This window comes from Brachyistius frenatus, unplaced genomic scaffold (assembly GCF_029030835.1).
Source record: "Brachyistius frenatus isolate BFR_SWC_R1_liver_20210118 unplaced genomic scaffold, ASM2903083v1 Contig_108, whole genome shotgun sequence".
Classification (NCBI taxonomy): Eukaryota; Metazoa; Chordata; class Actinopteri; family Embiotocidae; genus Brachyistius; species Brachyistius frenatus.
The window spans coordinates 1,036,318-1,060,631 of NW_027210707.1; the positions used below are offsets into that span (position 1 = coordinate 1,036,318).

A 24,314-nucleotide genomic window follows, 5' to 3' on the forward strand; every position below is an offset into this window, starting at 1 on the left:
TACTTTATTAGTCTTTGTGGGGTAATCCGTCCTCTAAATGTGACCCATGCTAAATATTTTAGGAATGGGCAGCATCCAGGCATCCAGGTCAAGGGAAATGGCAAGAGTTATTCATAATACCTTACATGTTCAAGTTTGGTTTGGGAGGAAACCTGAGCACTCAAAGAAGTCCATGCAAATGCAGAAAGAATTTGAAAACTTTACAAAAGAAAGGTCTCAGTCAGCCTTCAGTTCAGGCTGTTACAGACCGACAGTATGCTGTAGCAACCATCAGCCTCGACGCCATGTGGATTAAAAAAAAAAACTAAAAAAAAGTAACTTCCACTTCACTTTTCTGCTAAAAACATAATAAATGGGAAGAGAAACTAACTGAGAAGACAGAAAGAGAGAAAAAGGTCAAAAAGCAAATAACCACATGACATAGATGAGGCGTTAGAGGAAAAACAGAAATGAGAAAGTGAATGAGGAAAAAAAAAACTGAATGAATGTGTTTTGATTATAGAGATAACGTTGAAATGTGCGGAAAACAAATGTGAATAGAAACTTTCAATGTAAAAAGCTGTGACCTCCGCAGACCCACAGCAAATACACTCGTGATAACACACTTTGGTGTGTGACATTCAAACCTGTCAGCTGGCAGGTCTAAAATAAAATCAAAAGGTCCATCTGATTACAGCTATAGCCAAGGTCAGTGGTTAGAGGAACCTGGTTTGTGTGTGTGTGTGTGTGTGTGTGTGTGTGTGTGTGTGTGTGTGTGTGTGTGTGTGTGTGTGTGTGTGTGTGTGTGTGTGTGTGTGTGTGTGTGTGTGTGTGTGTGTGTGTGTGTGTGTGTGTGTGTGTATAAATATCATTCATTATGTCCAACACAGCACTGAATGCAGACTTGTGTGTACTTGTGTGGCTAACCCACGCTGTGTGCGTACCTGGTACTTCCCAGAAACTGCTGAGTGGGTGTGTTTTTGTATGAATGTTCATGTGTGTGTACAACTGTTGCCATCCAGCAATTCAGGTATCATATGACAGACTACATGTAGAATTAGAATATAAATAACCTCAGTGTCCTCATCAAAGTATTATGAGCCAAAATCCAAAGTGTGTGTGTGTGATTGTGTTTTTTTGTTTATTTTTACTAATTCCGGCAATGTTTGAATGATGTTTTTTTGCAACACAACTTATTGCCCAGTGTCTTGGTCAAGGGCGCCTCAGCTAATTGTAGAGGTTTGAAAACAATGACAATCTTTTTTTCCCTTGTCATGCCATGAAAAGACCGAACCAACATGAATTGATTCTGCGAATGAATACTGCCTGTGTATCCAGAGTCTGAGAAATTGTATTCCTCAGTGCCAACAAGTTTCATTGTTGTTTAAAGATGTTGACAAACACTTGAGTGAGCCACACTGGTGCATTGTGTTGAGCGAGCTGTAGTTTATTTTTGAGGCGACACACACACACACACACACACACACACACACACACACACACACACACACACACACACACACACACACACACACACACACACACACACACACACACACACACACACACACACACACACACACACACACACACACACACACACACACACACACACACACACACACACACAAATCATCATTAAAGAACTAAATTTGTGTTCATCTGGAGCTGAAAACAGACTATTTATTTTTTAGTAACTGATAAAAAACAGACCCACTTTTAAAAAAATAAACTATTTGTGAACAACGATTTATCCCATCAGTTGGAAACAACGGGCTCAGAGTTGAGTGTCACAGCACAAGTTACTCTAAGTCTAAAACATGGTTGTTCAGGGATTACATGAGATGTGTTGACTACTAGAAGAGTATGTATAAGTGAGAAAACGTGTTACTTCACTGAGTGCCGAAGATGGTGAAAACAGGTAAGTGTGTTCTCAAATTCAACCTCTGTTCTTTATGTCAATAACGCTGGACATGAGCAGAGTGGGTGGCTGAATGATGAAGGTTAAAGGTCAGATAACGTTACCTGCTTATGCCCTAAATAAATATTTCAAAGATGTTGGAATAATTAGATGGATATGTAGAGTGGCTTCAACCTGTTTTGTTATCTGTGAACTAAAACATATTAAGTGAGTTTCCTGGTTATGTACTTTGCACAATTTTGTAACAGTTTGTCGGGAGTTTTTTTTTACAAATAGAATCTAGAAAATCATTCTATTTTATAATAATTTATATTATTTTTCATAATTAATATATTTAATAATATTGCTTGACTAACTGTTCGTCACTGAATCTGGTCAACCTCACTTTAGTGTTTTGACCCTGAATGTAGTGTTTAAATTGATGCTTGAAAAAGAAGGTCCATCCAGTTATACCTGTGGTGTTTGTGTGTCTCACCTGCCCCCTCCCAGGAAGAGCAGACCCAGCGCCATGTGATGAGCCATGTGGAAGCCGTAGTTCATCTCGCCGCCGGTTCGCTTATGGAAGAAGCGACAGAGCTGCAGGACCTTCAGGTTCCCCGTGCCGGACATCACCATGGACATTGCCAGCAGAATCATTGACAGACCCGTCTGCAGGTTGTAATATCCCGTCTGCTGCGAGGTCCAGCACACATGTGACAGGACAGAGAAAGAGACAGCAAAGAGGAAATATAAGAAATCATTATCTTAACATAGAAGTCGGCGGGGCAACGCAGCACTGTTCATAATCATGAAAACCTTGCAAGTTCCTTTTTAAAAGGATCAAAGAGGATGCTAGACATAAACACTTACCACAGCAGCTGTACCAGCAAAGGACATGATCTTCATGAAGCTCCTGGCGAACTCGTAGAGACAGTCAAAGGCATCCGAGTTGGCAGAGCCGGCGAAGCGTAAACCCAGTGCCATACAGGCCCCAGCTGTAATGTAGTCTTGGGCTTGACTGAGAGAAACAAATAACATCACGTGATCGGTCATGGTGGAGGTACACTGTGGAGAGCATCACCACCACGACTACAGAAGCTGGTGGTATAAGAAAAACACTTCAATATCTAAAGGTTAATCCAGAATTTATATTATTTAAATTGAATTAAAGTTCTTGGCTGAAATACTCACGCCATCGTCTCCATGTTAATGTCTTCTGAAGGGTCAAAAGTCCCTCTCATGATCTGAAAACAAAACAAAGGTAGAAAACAAAATACAAAAACGACTATTTTAAACTCGGTCTTGAAGTTGAAATATGAAAAACAATAAACTGCTGTACTGAAAACAAATGGTTTATTTACTGTAAAGGATTTATTGTAAATACAAGTCACTGTATATAAAAAAAGAACATGTTGCAGTAACAAACATGCAATAACCAAAAATGAAATGATTTCACTAGTGCAGGTAACAACAGGCTAAACTAAAAAACTGAGTTTTGTAGAAAATGTGGAATAAAGTGGAAAAAAGTATATATTCTCTTTTAGATTAATTTTGAATGGGATGTACTGAGGTTGTGATTACTAGTGGAAGAAGCAAACCAAGAAAAATATATATAAAGAAAAATGTTGATACATTTACATCCAAAGGCCATTACATTACCCCATAATATCACGTAGTTCTCCAAGAAACTCTAATGTTCCCTGAGGGGAAAAAATATGTACGGCACACCGGCTTCACTCATTTTTAAACTTTATCAACAGATGGACATTATTATTTTTAACCACCGCCTTTTCAGATCAATGAGACACAACGATATTTAGAGAAGAGTAATTGAAGCAGTGCGAGGTTCACGGTCTGCCTGAGAAGTAGCACTTTTCCTGTTTATCCAGCGAGCCTATTTCTGCTCATTCAGTCGTTGTTTGGGTGAATGAGGAAACAGCTACCTGACAGCAACAGGAAAGCTGGAGTAATTAATCTGTTACAACTAAATCGGTGCACCTTTTGGCACAATCAGCCTGCAGAATTGGCTAAATTACTCAATTAAAAAAGTGTACAAGTCATAGTGACTTCTTCCCGGGTCTGCTGCATCACCAATCCAAATATGGCCGCTCAGTAATGATGTGTGTGTGTGTGTGTGTGTGTGTGTGTGTGTGTGTGTGTGTGTGTGTGTGTGTGTGTGTGTGTGTGTGTGTGTGTGTGTGTGTGTGTGTGTGTGTGTGTGTGTGTGTGTGTGTGTCTATATATGCGTGTATTTTCTCACCTGGGGTATGTTACTCTTGACCCACTCGGTGTTCGGGAGGATTTCATCCCACATGATAATACACCGAGCAAGAGTCTGCAGGTGTAGAGCAGGAGGAAGAGGAGAGGCAGGTGGACCAGATTAAGATAAAGTGGGAATAAATTATCTCACACACACACACACACACACACACACACACACACACACACACACACACACACACACACACACACACACACACACACACACACACACACACACACGCAGCTCTGATGGCACACTAACCCTCAGCAGCAGAAACTCTGGCTTAATGAAGTCCAGGAGGAACCACGTATCTGGAGGTTTCAGCCAATCAGCAATCGACCTAGTGGGCAGAACCGGGATGAGAGAACCAGGTGTTAATACTTTCCTTCAACACCTTCTCAACCAACGCGGGATGAAGAAGACAGGAGCCTCTTGACCAAGAGGCAGTCGGGAGCTGGAGGAGTTTTGTTCTTCTGTAGCGTAATGTGACAATTTTTTTAACAGGCAGGTTATGATGCTCTGATCAACGTCACACGGACAAGAAATAGTTGAGAAGTAGAAAACAGCCTTTTGGCCGTATTTAAGAGACTCGGCGTCAGGGTTGAAGCAGTTATGGTGGACAGATTCTGTACCTGTTGTACAGTTTGCTACTCATAAGTGTACAATACTGGCTCCAAGGTACCAAATGCTATTTTATAGCATAACTATTGTCTTTGGATCATTTGCATGTTTTTTGTTCTTTTTTTTTTTTTTTTTTTAAAACAGAGCATTTGTAAGTAGAGAATCCCTGTTCAGATAGCTTCGGCACAGTCACACCTATAATGTATTCCAGTAGACACTGTCCATATTTGTTAGTTTGTGACAACAGATGAGTAGGAAGGAGATAAATCATACAGATGGCAGACTGTACGGTGCAAAACCTTCATGTTTGTTTCCCTTCTTAAAAAGATTTGTGGTTCTACCACTTGTTTTTCTCACCTGTTGTTGGTCTTGAGGTAGATCATGGCGAGGGCCAGCGTGGCCCCTGGACACGTCACATCTACATTTATAGTGTCGCCCTCCTGAAAGGGCCATTGATAGGGTTCATGAGCTCACCAAAATACCAAGTAAGCTTACAATCATCACTTCTTGCAACATGTTTAATCTAATCTGAGAGCAAAAAAAGAAAAAGAGGGATTTGTCCGTCTACCTTGATTTGATAGCTGGGGGACTTGTGTCTCTCCCGGTTGGCCCCGGCTTGAGCTCTGCGGTGGCCCCCAACCATGTACTGATACAACTGCTCAGGCACATTCAGGTCTGTCATCCCGATCAAGTTGCTGCCATGCTGGAGGGAAGAGAGAGGGGAGGCCAGGAAGGAGGGAGGATGATGACCGAAGGGGATGAAGAACGGGAAATGAAAGGGGATAGGAAAAGGAAAATCAAGAGACGAAGACAAAGAAAACGGGAAGGTGAGGAAGCAGACAGATTGAGGCACCAGTGAAAGGAAGGAGTAAAGCAGGTGTTTCGAGATTAGCGGTGAGGAGAGAGGTGCAGAAGGAAACACAATTTATGGAGAGAGAAAAGCACGAGGTAGTTTTTTCTTTTTACTTTTAATAGCAGAACAGAAAATATCAGGTTTTGTGAGACAGCAGCTACTGCTCTCTTGCTTGCCATTAAACACCAATGATAAACGGTGATGACAAAATATACATGAAAAGTCCAGAGGAAAAAAGTACCTCTAAGATATTAGAATCATAATGTAACATAATCATGTGTTTTTTGTGTGTGACTTACCCCCAGACAGACCATGCCCAGGGCGAGTCCAGCAGCCAGTGAGTAGGACTCTCTGTCTGTACAGTACTCCATCTCAGGACCAGGGGGTCGACCTGACAAGACACAGACACACAGACACAGACACACACACACACACACACACACACACACACACACACACACACACACACACACACACACACACACACACACACACACACACACACACACACACAGAGACACAATTTTACCAAACCACGGTCTTAGTAATGCTGACACCTGTACAACATGTGACATGCAATTTATGCAACAGTTAAAGACACTTTACAATGCAAAGACAGCAGAAAATATCAGGATAGATATGTGTTTCTGCCAACTTTGCCAACTCCTGTTTTCATTATCAATTGATTGAACTATGAATGAGGGAAAACTGCTTGGTATACATTTATATATTTCCCAGCATATACACACACACACCTATCTCAGACAGCAAGACTTCAGCGTTGTGTCTGTGTCCTGTTCCCTGGTACACCAGCCCGATGCCAATTACAGCCGCAACCTGCAGAAAATGAGAGAGAACCGACTACTTACTGCTTAATTTTTGTGCATTTGTGTAAACATGTGTATGCTTTTGTACATATTATACATGTACTTTAGCTATAACAGCTTGCAGATCTTAATAAACATTGGACATTACAACCAACCTGAACATTGTGTGGCACGTCCAGCTCAGTGGAGGTGGGTGGGAGAAGGGCAGGGATGTGTATACTAAGCAGGCGGGTAATTGACATGTCCATGGTGCCCAGTTTGGCTGAAGACACACCCAGTAGGAGCCCAATACTGGTCATCTCATGGCCCTGACAGACAGAGACAGAGACACACAGATGGTAAATGTCACAATAGAAACAGCAGTGGGTTTGTAATGTCAAAAAGTTGATAATAACTTTATATTATTTCTGATGTACTGTGTAATTTGAGGATTGAGAGATTTATTTAGAAACCATATTTTCTTCAAATAATGGTCAATCTTCGCAAAATGTAGAAATCTATTTACGTCAGACCCTGTAGGGTGAAGTGTGTCCCTGTGTACTAAACACCTGCTGCAGCAGAATATATGACCCCCAGTGTAATTGGCTCTAACGGTGACTCTGGCATCAGAGGAATCCCATCAGCTTCCACACCAGCTCACCATGACTGACAGCTTTCATTAGACCCCTACAAGTGTGTGTTTAATAATAACCACAGACGCAGGCCACCAACATGTTCTGACAATGTTAAAATTCAGAGCATGAAGTCAAAGTTGGACATTTTTGCTCTATGGTAAAGTTAAAAGATCCAATCATTAACCACTGCAGCCATTTCTTAACATATAAACTTGACTGGTAATTTTTCATGTAAAGTAACGCAGTACATTTACTCAAGTGTTATACTTAAGTGCATTTTTTTTTAGGTAGTTTTACTTCACCTGAGTTACATTTCAGAGAGAACCAGTGTAGTATTTCCTGCACGAACCTTTATCTGACAGCTGTAGTTACAAGTTACCACAAAAGGAGTTGGGTTCTTATCATATTTCCGATGTCAATGAGTTGTTAGCAGTTTCAAACGAAGGCACATCTTTCGTCTTTAAATAACAGTTTCAGTTACAAAATCGTTTAACAGCTCTACAGATTTCTCTTGTGGTCCTTTGAAGGTACTCATCCACGAAGTTGGGAATCAGTGGCCTAGACTAACGAACTACAAATAAAGTAGATAAAACAGAACGACATAGACGGTTCAACTAAGTGCAGGTATTTTAAAGCCACAATGAAAATTAATAAACGAATAAATGATACTTAATCAGGTTGTGTTTGTAAAACGCTGCAGAGACAGGGCGAACAAACTGGAATGATTACAAAGTGAGTGACAGACACACACACACACACACACACACACACACACACACACACACACACACACACACACACACACACACACACACACACACGCACACACACACACACACTCTCTCTTTAAAACCACAGCCCCACACGATTCTGATGAACTGATCCAAAGTGTGTCAGTGTAATTTCTCTTTTACAGCGAGAACAGAAACCAACAGTAAACCACCAGCTACAAACAGGCTTCGCTGTCAGCCACGTTCACAGGTTTCATTCACTTTGGAAGCTGTTAAGTTACAAACTCTGCTGATATCTGTGCATTTAATGTACTGGAACAATTAGGGGATTGTGAATATACTTATTTTATAGCTTATAATTTAAACTGAAATATACATTGATGGAATTCGTAACATAAAAGATGAAATCAGTTTTGATGTGTCAGTCAACACACCAGGGCAATTAGTCCCAAGGTTTAGCATTGTGCAAAAAGGCATATTGACAAACATACAAATTTTAACATCAAATGCCTATAATAGCCTTTATGATCAGAAACGTTACCAAATAAACCCCCTATGAGTCTTGCAGGGCAGAAAATAAAAAATAAAAAACGTTCAAACTCAAACCTCACACCTCAAAAGAAATGTAAAATGTCTTTGAAAACGTGTTGCAACAATCGCTTTGGTGTGAAAGGGCGGTCAACGTGTATTTTTCGCCAAATTTCAAGTAGTTTCAAATCTTTATGAGAACATTCTTACATTGTATTTATACGGAAATGACTCAGGGAAAGCACCCTGATCATTATCAACAGGTTCGTTCTGAATCTAAATGGAAACTGATAATGATTTCACGCGCATTTGCTGCAGTGGCTCCTCTTTGTCTTCATCATGTCTTTACGGTGATGTTTTAATTGAGAAAATATAAGATTTAGCTCGCAGCATCCTGTTGTTTTTCTCACCCGAAAGTGGGAAGGACTCGTCTCGTTTCAAAGTTCTCAGAATGCAGAGTTTCACTTTGACTCCCGGCCTGGCTCTGATGCAAGTTTACATCTCTCTTTTATACTCATCTCGAGAAAAGCGTGCATGCATGTGTGTGTGCAAGGACAGTACATGGGTGTATCTTTGTATGATCTGTATTTAAGTTCATATTTAATTTTCCTCCTTTCCTTTTAGTGTGCTCCAAATGACTTTAAGAACAGTAATTTAGAGCATCATCTGCTGTAAACTGAGTGTTCAAATACAAAAGAGTTCATTAACCCCAGAATATATCGTTTATGAACATTTACAGATTTATAAGCAAAGACTCATGTTGACTTGAAAGCGTGAAACAAAGGCTGAAATAGTTTCTGCACATGTATGTTTTATAGCGTGGACATGCGTGCACCTTGGTGAGGTAGTCATGTATGTTGAGCGTGGCCAGCTTGGTGAGGTGTCCGTTGAGCCCCAGGGCCATAAGGAAACCTGCATACTCATTGGCCAGCTCCGGGCTCTTTGGCTTGTTGTAGGCGATCCAGGCAGAGTCCACCTTAAATAAAACGAAAGGAAAAGTTTGTTAGATGACATTAGAGGTCTGGAACAAGTCATCCAGTTATTGTTATAATCACATTGAAAAACATTTTATGAGTAACGTTACAGCGTATGTCAGCATAGAAGAAAAGACCTTTTTCAATAAATGTCTGATTTATTTTACGTTTAAAGGTCCTTTCTTGCTTTGAATCAATGCCTGCAGATACTCTGTTCATATATTTCCTTACAATATCTCCATTAGACTGTAATATTTATGGACTTTTAAGCCTGATGGTGACGCTACAACAAAGGTCAACAAAACTTGAAGGATGTCTCTATATTCAGTTATTTCTTTGATGAAGTTTGACAGGGCAGACTGCACAATCGAGTGAATAACCAAACAGAGGAACAGGTAAATTAAAAATCTCCTGGTTCCTTTGCAGGTATGTACAAAGGAACATGTGAAGAGGTGGTTGAGCTCTAGTTTCAGACTGACCTGTGAAGCAGGGGCTATTTTAAGACCGGCAGCTACTCCATTGTGGAAACTGGGCCAGCTGGTCATGTTGGGAGGAACATCAATGTTCCCGCTGTTCAGATCTACCATAGTATTCCTGGGAGGGGCGCGGCCTGTAAAAGAAGAATAGAAACACAAAGAATAAAGTTATTTTCTGATTTAAGAAACATAATTACATAGAATATACAAATAAAGAAAGCCTGGGTGAGTGTCCAGATGTATCCAAGCATCAAGAGTTGCATTTTCCCCTCTTATTACCTCTAGAGAAAGGCTAAAGTATACTCTATTTTTGCACAAACTGATGTTAAATCCATCTTAAATTTCCTGATTGTTCCCAACTTTCGCCAGAGGATTTACTGAATTTTCTCAGTCTTCCTGCACACTTTTTAAAACTCCAAAAGTATTCCATAAATTCCTTGAATTTCACTGAGGGAAAGACATTGTAAGGAAAAAAGAATATTAATGTTCCAGCATTTCCAAATTACCTGTGAGGTTGAGTTTTGGGACAGGTAATGGTTCAGTTGGTACAGGGTGATAGGAGAAGAGAGTGAAGAGGCCTCTGCCAACAGGGAGGGCCATGGTCCTCTGACACAACTGTAGGAGTCTGAGAAAGACGCAAAGGCATGGACAAAAAGAGAGCAGGAATAAAAACATCGGAAAACGCAAACTCCAAGTAACATACAACAATATAAGGAGAGCACAGAGCATGAGGCAATAAGAAGAAAGGCACCAAAGTACAAAGAAACACTGCACATGCCTTCTGAAACTGCTGCGTTGCTGTCGGTGAACAGCTACAGTATGTTCCAATACCAAACGCAATCACAACACACACATACATCATACTCACTTGTTCTCTTTCTCCTCTATGTACTCGTGGTCAGAAACCTCTGGCAGCTGGACAACACTAACCCGGACAGGCCTGGAGCTCTGCAGCAGTCTCCTGACCTCCTGGACCCTCAGATCCTGACTCCAGATCAGCCCTGTGACCTGGTGAGGAGAGAGAGGGCATGAATACCAAGGTCTTCTCTCGGGACAGGAACCCTGCTGAGGTAGCCTTGAGAAAGGGACTTTACCTAAATGTGCTTGTAACAAGAAAAGTTAGAAAGGATGATCTTTCGAGTGAAGGCAGATTAATAATGCAATCCTGTCACCTCTTGAATTATGTCCGACATCCCGTCTTCCTCCTCATCTGGTTCTGTGGTTGCAGGAGGTTCCAAGGAAAGTCCTGAACCTACCGACTGGAGACACACCCAAATGACACACATATTTACATACAACCACAGAGACAGCAGCCAACAATAAATAATTTAAACAGACTCTATATTATTGTGTAAAATACATAAACTTGTGCTTGTTCAACAGGTGTTTGATAAATTGCTCATACTGTCTCCATTACTGGTGGTTTTGCTGTTTTTGAACAACTCCCACAACCCTCTACATTAAGAAACAGAAGTCTTCAGATTGATCTTTTTTCTCACGGTGTTGACAGCAACCAACCTACAGTGGTGGTGCTATGCAATATTATCCCACTGGTGTCACTAATGTCCCAATGAGATCCACAAAAAAGTCAGGTCGAGATGCCAAACCTCAGGTTCTCCTCCTATTATTTCTTAAAGCAGAAGAAAACCAAACCTAAATCTCATTTGCCATGTCTTCATTTAATAAAAGCTCCGGGGATTTAACTTATTTTACACTCACAGCTTTGCTCTTGGCCAGAGTCATCTTGTGGGCTTGTTTGGTCAGATCCTGTCGCCCAATCAGCAGACAGACCTCCTCTGACCAATTTGAACATGGCTGCTCCCTGCACCGATAGATGGCCTCTCGGACGGGCAAAGCCACGCCAAACGGGACCGACTCCAAGTCCTTCAGGGTGAAACCTAAGCCAGTGAAAAGACAGGAATGAGTGTTTTTAACCAGTCTGCAAGAGAAGCTGTGTCCTGGAACACAGCCTTCTTTGAAATTAAAAACAAAAGCCTCATAACAGGTACAGATATTTTCAAAAGCTCTTCCGAATCACTGTCATATTTTAAACTTTCATACTTTTATTGTGTCCCTAACTTAAGATGAGAAGCGCCCAGACACAAACAAAGTCTTTGACTAACACAGCAGATACGAGATCTGACTGTGAGAAAGCTAATTCACAGGTTGTGGTTTCACTGGACAGGTGGGAATGTGTAAAATTTGCATTTCTATAAACCGACGCAGTGCTGAAAAAGAGGATGTGGCTTCCATACACCTTCCTCTGTATGGGTAAAAACTCACCCTGTGAGGTGAGCCAGACCACCAGCTGCTCAGCCAGACTCTCACTGGAAAACTTGACCTTCACACTGCTCTGCCTAAAACAACACATGAATATCGGTGAGATAAATGATCACCGCTCCAAACTAGTAATTAGAGAAAGCAATGTAATAATACAGAACAGGAAAAAAATGAAAGCTTTTAAAAAAACATATATTCTTAATTCAATTTCAAAATTAACTACGCTTGCTCAAGGATATTAGCTCTCAAATTATTGTTTTGCAGGTTGGTCTTTGAGCTATTCATTTTTTTTTTTTTTTTTTAATCCTTTTTAAATTTCCAAGCTGAACAAGAAGAAAAAATAAGGCTATGTTTTACAGCCCTTTTACTATCATTTTGAAAAGAAAAATCATTATATAGTCCTTTAAGCAGCAGTAGAATTACAAGGAACTACAATCATGAAGCTCTTCTCAGTCCTGGGAGCTCAAATTACCTTCTGAAGTATGGTTCACTGGTGCAGGACTTCTGGCCTGAAGAAGACAAGAACAGAGAAAAAGGGATGAGACAGGGTAATAGGAGGTCAACGGTTTTCAATTTACCTTATCTGTAAGATCTCAAATGAGACTCGTCACATTTTTACAAATTCTCACAGAATCTGCGCTGCTCTCAGATGATAAAATTTGCCACCAAGAAGAATGGGCACTAAAATTACAGGTTAAAGGAAGGTGACATTTTGTTCCTGATGAGTTTTGGAGAATTGTGTTACGTGGGATGGTTTCTGTTGTTGTTACTGAAAAATGCAGTGTTAAAAAAAACAGCAACAGTCACTCTGGATGCTCTCACGTCGCCCACAAAGTCAATTTCCAATTCTGTGTCATTAGGCTGATCAGACACCTGCAGCGACTGCTGTCACCTCAGCGCTGTATTGGGTTTTTGTCGAAACAAAAACAAACAGAACAAATCAGGTGACACACAAACCTGCGTCACTCGCCTTTCTTTCCGTGTTACTGGGCCCTGAGGCGGGGACCTATGGGACTGGCAGCTTGTCAATAAATACACATACACCAACACCCAAAGGAACACACACACACCATCCAGGATGCAATAAAAAACAAGTAACGTGATCTTTGAGGCTGCTTGGTCACAAGAGACAAACATACTTGTAGAGAGCTTGACCAGGTACTTTGATACATCTGTGGAAGTGGCATTTTCATTTCCGATGATGTAGAGAGCATAACTCTGAAAAAATAAAAACAGCAACAGAGAGAAGCAGCCGAGATATAAAAAGCAGGAATCATTTGTACAGAACAGTCTAAACCTGGTAGAAATTAGCTACATAAATACAACCAACATTAAAGTTTCCAGTGAAGGATATTTATATTTTTATATATAAAGATATACAAGGTATCTGACAGAGGAAGCGGATCTGAACAACCATCTGTCTGACATTATAGTGGATGATGAATCATATTTCTATCAGACACAGTTGGAGTGAAAGAAATATTTAACTCAGAAGCCATTTGAATGATATGTCGGTGAAGAGGTGGCAGAAATGGGACATAATATTCATAATTATGTTTTAATGTTGTGTAATCACCTGAAAAAAATTGTTGTGTTTTCATTTTACAAAGCCCACTATGTTGCATAGGCATAAGGCATTATTTCTACAGTAGCTCAGAAAGGACAAACCAAACGCTGGCTCTCAAGAGGGACTTTAGCGTTTTTTGCTGCCATCGTAGATTCTCCTACACACTTGGAACAAGAGAGTGAGGCAAGGGGTGTTCAGCTGGGTGCAATCTGCAACCTCACCACTAGATGCCACTAAATCAAACACACTGCTCCTTTAAGTGACACCTGCTGACCAGCAGCACCAAAAAACTAAAACAATTAAATTAATGTACCTAATGAAGTGAAACAAAACGGCAATAAAGTCTGAATCATTTTTAGGCTGTTAAGACAACAAATGCAGACCCATGACAATGTCAGTCTGCCTCACTGAACAGATTTGTCACTGCAGATATATTTCCTGTCTGCATTTCAAGAACTTGTAACACCTTCAGTTAGAATAATATGACACACAAGATTTTTTTGGGGCATTTTCATATTCTGATTTGTACTAGATACTCTTATCTGCCGATGTCTGTTTCTCTAATGTGTCCCTCAGTCTCTGTCTCAGTCGTCATTACCTACGTCATCCAATAGACAGATAATGACGACTAGACATAAGTTTTGTGCCTCTCCTTCCTTTAACAAATGAAGGTTGAATCCATCGTCACCACACACGTGCACATGTACACATCTCGATCCATACCGTGGCGCAAGTGCTCTTTATGTTCGGAAAAACAATCACACACGTGCTGCACAAACAGAATATCTGACTGTGTTTCACATGGTGAACTCTTTGCCCTCTCTCTCTCACACACATACACACAGACACACACACTCTGCTGAGAGCAGGTGGACAATCATGTTTAAAAAGACAGAGCATCATCAAAGTCAATGTACAAAATACATTGTAGACACATGACAACCCTCTAAATACTGTATAATTTTTGACAAATCATAACTAGTCATGATGCACTGTGAATTTCTACTTAACCATTTCATCATCTTACAGCTTTAATTCTTCACTTCCTGTAATGTGTAACAAATTACAGATATACAGTACGTAAATATGTATGATGACAAAGTTCCATTTTGGGATTCGCATTTTCCTATATTTTTCCATGAAATGCATAATTAAAATCCTACACTGACAATACTTTGAGCATTTCATCTTATAAAACACAGAAGAGTTTTGGTCGTACCAGAACCAGCAGCCTGGTCCTCTGGCAAATGCCGGGCAGGTAGGGGAACGGCAGGTTCTCCTCCCCTCTCAAGCAGCTACTCAGCCAGCTAAACACACAGGGAGGCTCTGCCCTCAGGAAGGACGGATGCTGCATCTGACCAATCAGAGCTGAGGAGGGGAGAGGAAGGAAGGGAAGACGACCGTCAGTATGGAAGGTGTCATGTTTAAGTAAATTCATCCATTGACAATGTTGAATATCAAATACAAATGTGGACAAAGTAATAGAAACAGTTTTTAAGACACCTGTCAAACAACTAATGATGATTACATGTGAAACTTTCCATGCAGTGACTGAAAGGCAAAAATATTTTCTATTGGTACCGCTCCTTTAATTCTATCCAAACCTCGAGTATATTCTCTAATTGAGAGTCATAAGACAAGAAATGCAAGACATACACAGGGACCTACAGAGCTGACCTTAATCAGCAGCCCTCTATGTTCAACTATAAGATGTCTTGTCTGTTTCTTGACTTGATACCATTATAGACAATTAAATTGATCTTACACTGGTCTATGAAGCAGCTCTCAGTGAAGCCACCTATTAATGAAGGGTAGTCTCTCCAGTACAGATCCACGTACTCTTCCAACTGTAGGTCTCTGCATACAAAAACAAAACAATTAAATATTTTATTATTACTATATTACTAATATACATATGTATTATCAGTATACTTGAATAGCAATGTATCCATATACATGAACACATACTGAAGATTTCCACAGCATAACAGCATCAGAAGTTGGATTTTTGTCTTTGTTTAACTCCACCATTGTGAAGAAAAGGAACATTTCCACTCGCACTGACAAAAGTTTTCAACGTTGCATCACTTGATTATTTGCTCGACTTTCTGCCAGGTCTTTCATAATGTCTATCTCTGCTCAGCTGCACACTAAACTGCTGCCGGTCATTGAGACCAATCTAAATGGCTCTACACTCTCAAATACCTTCTGTGACATTTAACTTGTTTGGGGCAGTAATTAAACACACGGCAAAAGTAATTAACATTCATGAAACATTGGCATTACCTTAACATCAGATAATCAATAGTTTTTAATCCTGGTTAGAAGCCCTGACTCCCACACAATTTACCAGCTCTCCGTGTGTGTGTGTGTGTGTGTGTGTGTGTGTGTGTGTGTGTGTGTGTGTGTGTGTGTGTGTGTGTGTGTGTGTGTGTGTGTGTGTGTGTGTGTGTGTGTGTGTGTGTGTGTGTGTGTGTGTGTGTGTGTGTGTGTGTGTGTGTGTGCACTATACACTGGTTAATGCCAGTACAGTTTCCAACTTCAACTCTATCATTTATTTTTTTATTCCCTTATGCTTTACTACCTCATTGCCTTTGCATCATTTTAGAGTTCGTATTTATCTGTTTATTAATACCTTAAAGTGATTAAAGGTGGTATTGTGTATATCTGATCAAGCGTATCAAGCTGCTGAATACAAGTGCCCTTACAGTTATAAATAAAGTTGCATTTAATTGAATAAAAAGTGATCTGATACAACTATCAAAGGACAAAATTAACCTGTACATCTTTATATGACTTTTCCATGACATGGGAAAACCAAATAGTAAAATTCTGACATTTTAAGGATCATCCTTTTGGTTAAACCAGTTAAGATTAAACAGTTAATAAAAAAAAGTGTGTAAAGATTTGTCCCACACTTGTGTAACTACCCACATACTAACAACACAGACCAATTACTCTGAAGAGCACTTCACTCTCCCACTCCACTTGCTCTGTTATCGTCATTGTCACCAATCACAGCAGCCACTTGACACCCTGTTGATGTTTATTTCTCAGTACACATCACTAAAGAGCCTTAATTACACACAAGCCTTCACTAGAAACAACGAGGTGTGTTGCTCTTTTCTTCTCACGGTGAGAGTTCAGTGAAGTTGCTGGCAAATTAGACGAGGGTCTGTTTGTTGGAATAAATGTCACAAGTCTCATCTGGGTTTTATAAAAGGAACCGTTCTTTTTGTTTTCTGCCAATTTACATTCATTCAGATCTCTATGAGCATTTCCTTACTCCCTATATTAGACATATTTATCCTTGGAGCAGCAAACGGAAACAAAAAAAACACACAGATACACAGGTACAGTAGTAGTTACCTGGCCAGTTGTTGCAGCAGACAGACCAGCGATGAGGCTCTCGCTCTCTGCAGCTCATCCAGCTGCAGCTCCTGATAGAGCAGATGGAGAACGTAGAAAAGGGCGGGAATGTGCGGGAAGAGCGGAGCTGAACTGTCCAACTTCAGAGATGGACTGGAAGGAGAAGACATCTGGGACAAATAAAAGACAAAATAAAATAGAGGCTAAAATAGCAAGGCAAGGAGCAGTGTAACCGGGGAGATGTTGTCATTATATGATGATGCACTGTTTAGTTTGTGCTGAACTGACCATGTGCACAAACAACAAAATCAATAACATTACAACTAACAAATGTATTCATGTTTATGTTTATCATTCAGACCAGTGGACACCATCTATTTTGTCTGAATTATGTCCACAACTTAAATAAGCTCCAGCATCAATTCATCAACTCCATCTGTCATGTTCCAAATGCGTTATTTCCAAAGACGAAAACAGTGTTGATGGGGAGGGTGGCGAGGTACATGAAGATATATGCAACATTAAGTCTTATTCAAACAAAGTGCATCATAACCATCATGGTGTAATCCAAACAAAAATCAAGCAACATGCAATAAACTGTATGGATTCCCCCCAGAGTGGGTTACATACAGTGGACAGGCCATCAGTTTCTGTGGTGCCGCTGGAGTCCACTGGACCACACACAGGCTGGGAATTCATCTGACGGTGGTAATGAGACCCCAACAGGTAGTCCCAGTCCTACGCAGAGAGGAGACAAAGAGAAAAGGAAGTAATAAGGTGACTTCTCCGATCAGACACTATGAAGCAAGGGTGACCTGGCCAAGACAGACCACACGTTGGTTCACAACCTGTTATGTGACTGGGAAAAGAGGTACCATTGTATATAATATATATAGATATATATATACTGTACTGTATATACTGTATATACTGTGCATTTTATATTTTATACTGCTATTTACTGCTATTTTATTGCTTTTCTATTATTCTATTATTATCTTATTGCTTCTGTATGCTGCTGTAGCGAAAAAAATTTCCCTCAGGGATTAATAAAGTAACTACCTAACCTAACCTAACCAGGGACTGCCATTGAGCTGAGAAAAGATTTTTTTTTTTTTTTTAATTTAAATAGTGTGGACTGGTCGGTGGGTTGAAGCCAGTGGACAGTACGAGTTGTCTTTACAAGCGCAATGTCCTACTATTGGTAAAGCGCAAAGAAAGGTTGTAGATAGTAGAAAAAATGTGTTTTCCATGGCAGACATTTTGACACACGAGAAACTGATAACATTCATGATTATTCAGTTCCGTTAATTGTCTCAGTGAACAGGGATGCACAAGATCAGGGGCTTTTCTAATTGAAATGCAGCTATTGTTAATACAACTGTGCTTTTCCTGCTAAGACAAGTAAGAAAAAGGTGTATTCCAGCACCTGAGTGTTTTTATTAGGACATTATGAGACATCCAACAGGCCCAACAATAATTTCAGTCCCAAAGCACAATGTCTCTCAAGGCTATTTTCATGCTGGTATCTTGCAGTCTGAATGAGGGGCAAGAACGGAAACATCCTGAGCGTTGCATCACTGTTCACGGGATGGAAAAAAAAATGGAGAATTCAATTAATCTTATATCTGTATAATTGTGGATTTTGTGTTTTGTGTATTAAGTGTGGCTGCAAAAACACCAAAGCATCTGAGCAGCATGAATATAAATGTTGAACCATCTCAGAGACGGTAACAAACCGACCCCGTCTGCAGCATGCTTCAGTTTAATCTGACTCATGTAGTTCCTCATTCTCTCTCTCTCACACACACACACACACACACACACACACACACACACACACACACACACACACACACACACACACACACACACACACACACACACACACACACACACACACACACACACACACACACACACACACACACACACCGCCTCAAGGTGATTGACATTTGGCTGTCATGTTTTGCTCTAATGAGAGCACACAGCACAGATTACTTAAGACCCCCCCCCCCAACCTTAAATTGGGAGTATTTTAAGAAGACCTTCAATTCACACAAGTACAAACATGAATGACCGGATGCCACAATTACAACACATGCTGTTGACATTAATATTCGGTCCCTCCAGGATTTTGCAGCATTTTTGTTGCGATAAATTTCTTTGATTTTGTGGTTGTTTTACTAAAAAATACACAGGGAGGCAAAAATACAAAAGGAAGCTCTGCCATCACATGTGTGCGCTACATAATCATATCAGAAACCAAATGTAGATGATGGCCTAATCACTGACAGTCATTAGCAAAGAGAAACTCAATGATTTGATCATAAGACTGGAAATAACAGTGACAAGCTGCCAGTGTGTGTGCGCGTGAGATGGAGCGCCTCATGAATTACATGAAGCTGTATAAACCTCATGTAATTCAACACATACTTTATGATTAGACTGCCCCAAACATCCCATCAGATCCCAGTTTAACCACACACCTCATCAGAGCCTCCGTCTGAGGGACGAGCCTTCTTGGCTGCAATCACAGGAGAGAGAGGCACTTCAAAATGCAGCTGGGTAAAGAGGGAAGGACAGAGGGCAAAGTCACGACACATCAGACCATTGTTCAAAGTCAAAATAATGTTTGAAAGGTCAAGAATAGAAAACACATCAACAGCAGGCTGCGAAGATAAGGATTTTGAATTGAAAAACCTGCGTAGATAAATTTCCATCTTTTTATTATGGAACGAATAACAGATATGCTCAATTCTGTAATCTACTGGGATCAAATATGTATTTCTTCGCTACATAAAACAACAGCTGACTCACGTTTCGTGTCCAGGTCAGGCGCTCAGTGTTGTAGCCCATCAGTGTCATGAAACATGTGACAAACAGGTTCCACTCTGCGTGCGCACTGGGACCACCAGGGGCGTTGTAGATGTTGTACCACTTCACCAACACCTGCTCGTTTTTCAGAAATTAGCCAGCGTAAATAAAGTTTCTCCATTTAAAAAAAAAAAAACAAAGACGTTATGCCCACAAAGGAAAAGGTTTTTTATCGACTTAGATTTATATAATTTTAAATGCCCTTAAAACATATTTTCTCATTCAGCTTTTTCTCAATTTTCTGCCAAAGCTTCAACAGTTTGTACAGTTTTCACCAATCAGGGTTGACGAACAAGGTGATAAGGGTTTTGCTGTTTTATTTTCCAAAGAAAACAACAATAAGTCGATCCAGACGGTCCTGATGAAGCAGTTTCGTGTTCAACTCCTAAATAATAATACTGCTGGGATGTATTAGAAATATGATTGTTGTTTATTTAGTCATGAATACTTAATGTTCAAGAGACATACTTGAGATATAAAACCAGTATTTCAAGGGCTTTAAATAAAACAAGGAGAATAACAAAATTAAATAGGGAAGACAGAACATCTGGTTACGTTGCAACAACGGCTCTCTGTTGGCATATATTCACATATTCCATAAATCACCTGGAAAATGGCACAGTGTAAATGACTAATAAATACCACAATGCCGTGGTAAGTCTCTGAGTTGTGTAAAGATGTAACACAGCCTGATGAGGTCTGTTTTTGTAGTGTCTTTCAAGAATTGAGTCAAATTGGTCATCATCACTTCCACAAACCTTAATGGCAGCTTCCTTTGGCAGAATGAAACGAATCGCCTGAAGGCACTTTCTCACTGAAATACATCAAAGGGAAAAGGGAAGATGAATTGAGAGGAAAAAAACGGATTTAAGATGTAATTCTGAGAAGTGGGAAATTCACTGCAGCTAAGAGTACAATCTATGACCCCTGTAGTCAATTTAGGAAGCAGACATTTCATAAAAAGTATTTCTTTCCCTATCTTTTGTAAAAAAAAAAAAAAACAACTAGATGATTCTTAGCATAACAGTTTTTTAGGAGTTAATAAATGACATATTGACTCTTTATTGCATGTCGGTAAATGTTCCCCGTTTGGGACGTTTTCAGTAACTGCATGAAAGACACTTATAGCAGTTTGTTTTTGAGTAGACTAATATATAAAATATATCTGTTTTAAAAGTAAAATATGTTTCAAATTCATTCAATTTGGCCTCAGTTGAATACCGGCAATGAAGATCCCAGTATTTACCAGAAGTTTCCTGTGAAAGATACCTTAATGAACCCAGGATTTTAACTACCTGTGCCTGTATGTTCACAAACAGAAGAATATTGTCTGTACTAAAAGAAAAATGCCTTCGCCCAGCCTCATGACTCTCATGGCTACTGCTACAGTTCATCGTTATAAAACTGGAATTAAGAGTAACACAGCTTGACCGACATTTAAACTGAAAGTTACAAGCTTAAAACATTGCAGCTTCCAACATTGTTTCTAATTCAACTGATCTCAAATCTTCACAAACGAAGAGGGACGGCTAAAGAACCGGGTGTCTGGTCAGAATGTTGCTGATTTGAATGTCTGGACCGACTGTGGAAACACCGAAAATGGTTTGAAAAAGACTTCAGGTTTTTTTTCCAACAAAAGCCTGAATTCTGCACCAAAACAGCTCTTAATGAAATGTTGTGTTTCGACTACCAACCTTAGATGAATACAACTTTGAAAATCAAACCCCATCCTGTAGGGATAATTTTTAGCCTCTTCTCAACATCAAAACACAAAAAAGGAAATTAAACCATAACCACCACCACCACAACAATAATTAGCGCTACTGTGTCTCCTAACAACTCTGACCAATCAGATTCCTAATCAACCTCACTAGGCGATCTTAATTGGACATCCAGAGTGGGAAAGGTCAAGGAAGATGTGGATAAATGCCATTTCATTAGAGGAAGAAAGCCTCGTCTGTGGGATTGATTATTAAATAATGGGGAGCAACGCATAGACAAGACACAAAGGTGGCCACATAGAGTCATACACACACCTTAATGACGGCAAAGGCTTAAAAAAAACAAAAAACAAGGTTCAACAAAAGCTAAAGAAGATTAAGAAACTTGATGATTCATGGTCAAAAGAGCAGAACAGACCCAGATACCAAACAGTGGGAAACAACAGAGACAATAAACCAGCTGACCTCCATTTTAATTGGAAAGAAAATCAAATTTGTCATCTTGTAATTCATACTAATTACTCCAAAGTACTTGAATATCAGCTAGTTTTAACTTTACACAGCCATAGTCTGAAGTAAAAAATGACTGGAAATTGTTTTACACACCATGTAAAGGAAACTATGTTCAAAGAAAGCTGAGAAAATAAACAAATAAGGAAACTGAATAATCATCCAACAAGGCATGTTTGCAGGAGATTCACAAATTTTGTTTTAAGGGCTCTGCAAATCTGTTAATTATATCTTAGGAATGGCAACCGACAGACTTCAGTAAAGACAAAGCAGAAAAGTTGGAATGAGGAAGGAGCAAGACCGACTCAAGTGTTGAGTCGAGCGAAGGGAGGTGGCATCACACACGCACACATACGCGCAACCACTCACTGTAATTAACTGTTAAAGGGTTAATTCAAAATAAAGATAAAGAATACAGTAAATAAGAAAAAAAAGAAAGTCTAATGACATATTTAACAAAAGGCGTCTGGAAACGTGTGCGTCTGATTTTTCAACAGGAACTACACAAAGAAACTTCACATGATGTAGTGGATTAATCATTGGTGGGAAGCGGTGCGCGTGTGTGTGTGTGTGTGTGTGTGTCTGCCTTGTAATGGCATCCTCAGTACATCAAGATTATACGTCATCATGTAACAATGTAGAGCGGCTCTCAAACCTAATTTCAGGGACTTAACTGCTCTGACTCAGCCATCTGAGTGTGTGTGTGTGTGTGTGTGTGTGTGTGTGTGTGTGTGTGTGTGTGTGTGCGTGCGTGCGTGCGTGCGTGCGTGCGTGCGTGCGTGCGTGCTTAAAAGGTTTGCATTTTAACAACAGACAACATGATTGACCAACAACGAAGCCTTTTTCTGAAATGTATGTATGCACACAATATTATTTTGTATTATTATGGTTGGTTTTTTTTCACTTTTATATCATGTCTATGTGCGTGTGTGTGCATGTGCGCGTGTGTCTCACCCAGTTCTGAAGTAGCAATCTCTGGGACAGAGATCCTCAGCATTGTCCCAGTGCTCAGTTCCTGGAGAAGGGGAAAGATTTGACACATATTCAGACTGTACACTTTCAGTTCAGTTTAGAACCAGTGCAGTGCAGCTGTAATCATTTTGGTTAAAATTTAAGCAATGATAGCAAGACAACATGAAACCGGAGCCAATAAATAGAATTAATCTTCAATTTATTGATCTACAACTGTCCTTCTGTGGCCTGTAAAATGGTCTCCTGTGAAGAGGTCTAATGTGGAGTTCAGAGCAAACGCAAAGCGAATGTTCTCCTCACGTTACTCGTGCGAGTGCAGATGCAGATTCGCGTCGCACCGCATTATTTCGCAAACGTTCGCGTCTTTGAATTTACTTTGTATGTAATCGCTCTGCAGGAGTAATTTGCTTCGCGTTCGATCTGAACACGGCTTAATGGCTTCTGTTAGACGATGAAATATCTCCAGAGAAACAACAATCGGTCTTAACTGAAAAATAAATTGGTGTGTGCACTGATTCGTTGTGTGCACCCCGTATTTTCCTTTTAGGTTATTGCTCAGTTTTTCAGGTATTATGTTGGTGCACAACATTTTCCAAAACCACATCGTGTTTTTCTTGGTTTAGTCATAAACCGCTAAAATCCACCCAGACAGAAGTCAATTCTCAACTGTGAATCAGACCTTGTAACTTCTGTTGCTGAAAAAATAAAAAATACAATAAAAACCTGGGAAACATGGTTCAACATTGAGGTAACCAAAAGGTCTCACAAACCTACCAGAGTGACCCGGTTGCAGACGGGATCCCGCAGAGCATGGATGTAGGGCGTGGCCTGTTGGAAGGTGTAATCTTCCAAAAATGAACCTTCGTGGTGTTTAATGTTTGGACCCCGCAGCTCTATTACTGGCGAAGGCATGATGTCCTGAAGGAGAGGCGTTGGAGTAGAGAGGTGAAGCCAAAGAGACACCAGTGGTAAAACATAGGGAGGTAAAATGAGTTGTCAAAATGCAGATGTGAAAATTTAATTTAAAAAGAAATAGGAATACAATCTGTAGAGGGTAATGTTTTTTTAGATTATTTTCTGTTTTTCCTGTAGAAAAATGAAAATGAATAGAAAACAGGAAATTAAATCAAGCCTCCGTGTTTACTGTGACAAGACTACCTCGCAGAGAGGAAATTGTTTCTAAGACGGAACAAAAATGAACGTCAGCAAGCAGGAAAAACTCATACACATAAAGAAGAATCCATCTACAACA

General features: G+C 40.0%; 1 protein-coding gene across 1 annotated transcript in view; it reads right to left on the bottom strand.

Annotated features, from left to right (window-relative positions):
- Positions 1-24,314, bottom strand: part of anapc1 (anaphase promoting complex subunit 1) — a 45,395-nt gene that overhangs the window by 15,249 nt on the left and 5,832 nt on the right. The window contains 28 exon segments of the mRNA XM_069712307.1: positions 2,376-2,572; positions 2,750-2,897; positions 3,071-3,123; positions 4,140-4,214; positions 4,404-4,482; positions 5,121-5,203; positions 5,332-5,466; positions 5,916-6,007; positions 6,372-6,453; positions 6,599-6,751; positions 9,152-9,292; positions 9,770-9,900; positions 10,273-10,391; positions 10,635-10,774; positions 10,939-11,025; positions 11,486-11,664; positions 12,050-12,123; positions 12,519-12,555; positions 13,186-13,264; positions 14,833-14,981; positions 15,379-15,470; positions 16,983-17,152; positions 17,613-17,720; positions 19,472-19,546; positions 19,803-19,934; positions 20,618-20,673; positions 23,045-23,105; positions 23,837-23,980. Coding sequence (XP_069568408.1) covers positions 2,376-2,572; positions 2,750-2,897; positions 3,071-3,123; positions 4,140-4,214; positions 4,404-4,482; positions 5,121-5,203; positions 5,332-5,466; positions 5,916-6,007; positions 6,372-6,453; positions 6,599-6,751; positions 9,152-9,292; positions 9,770-9,900; positions 10,273-10,391; positions 10,635-10,774; positions 10,939-11,025; positions 11,486-11,664; positions 12,050-12,123; positions 12,519-12,555; positions 13,186-13,264; positions 14,833-14,981; positions 15,379-15,470; positions 16,983-17,152; positions 17,613-17,720; positions 19,472-19,546; positions 19,803-19,934; positions 20,618-20,673; positions 23,045-23,105; positions 23,837-23,980 — 3,071 coding nt within the window.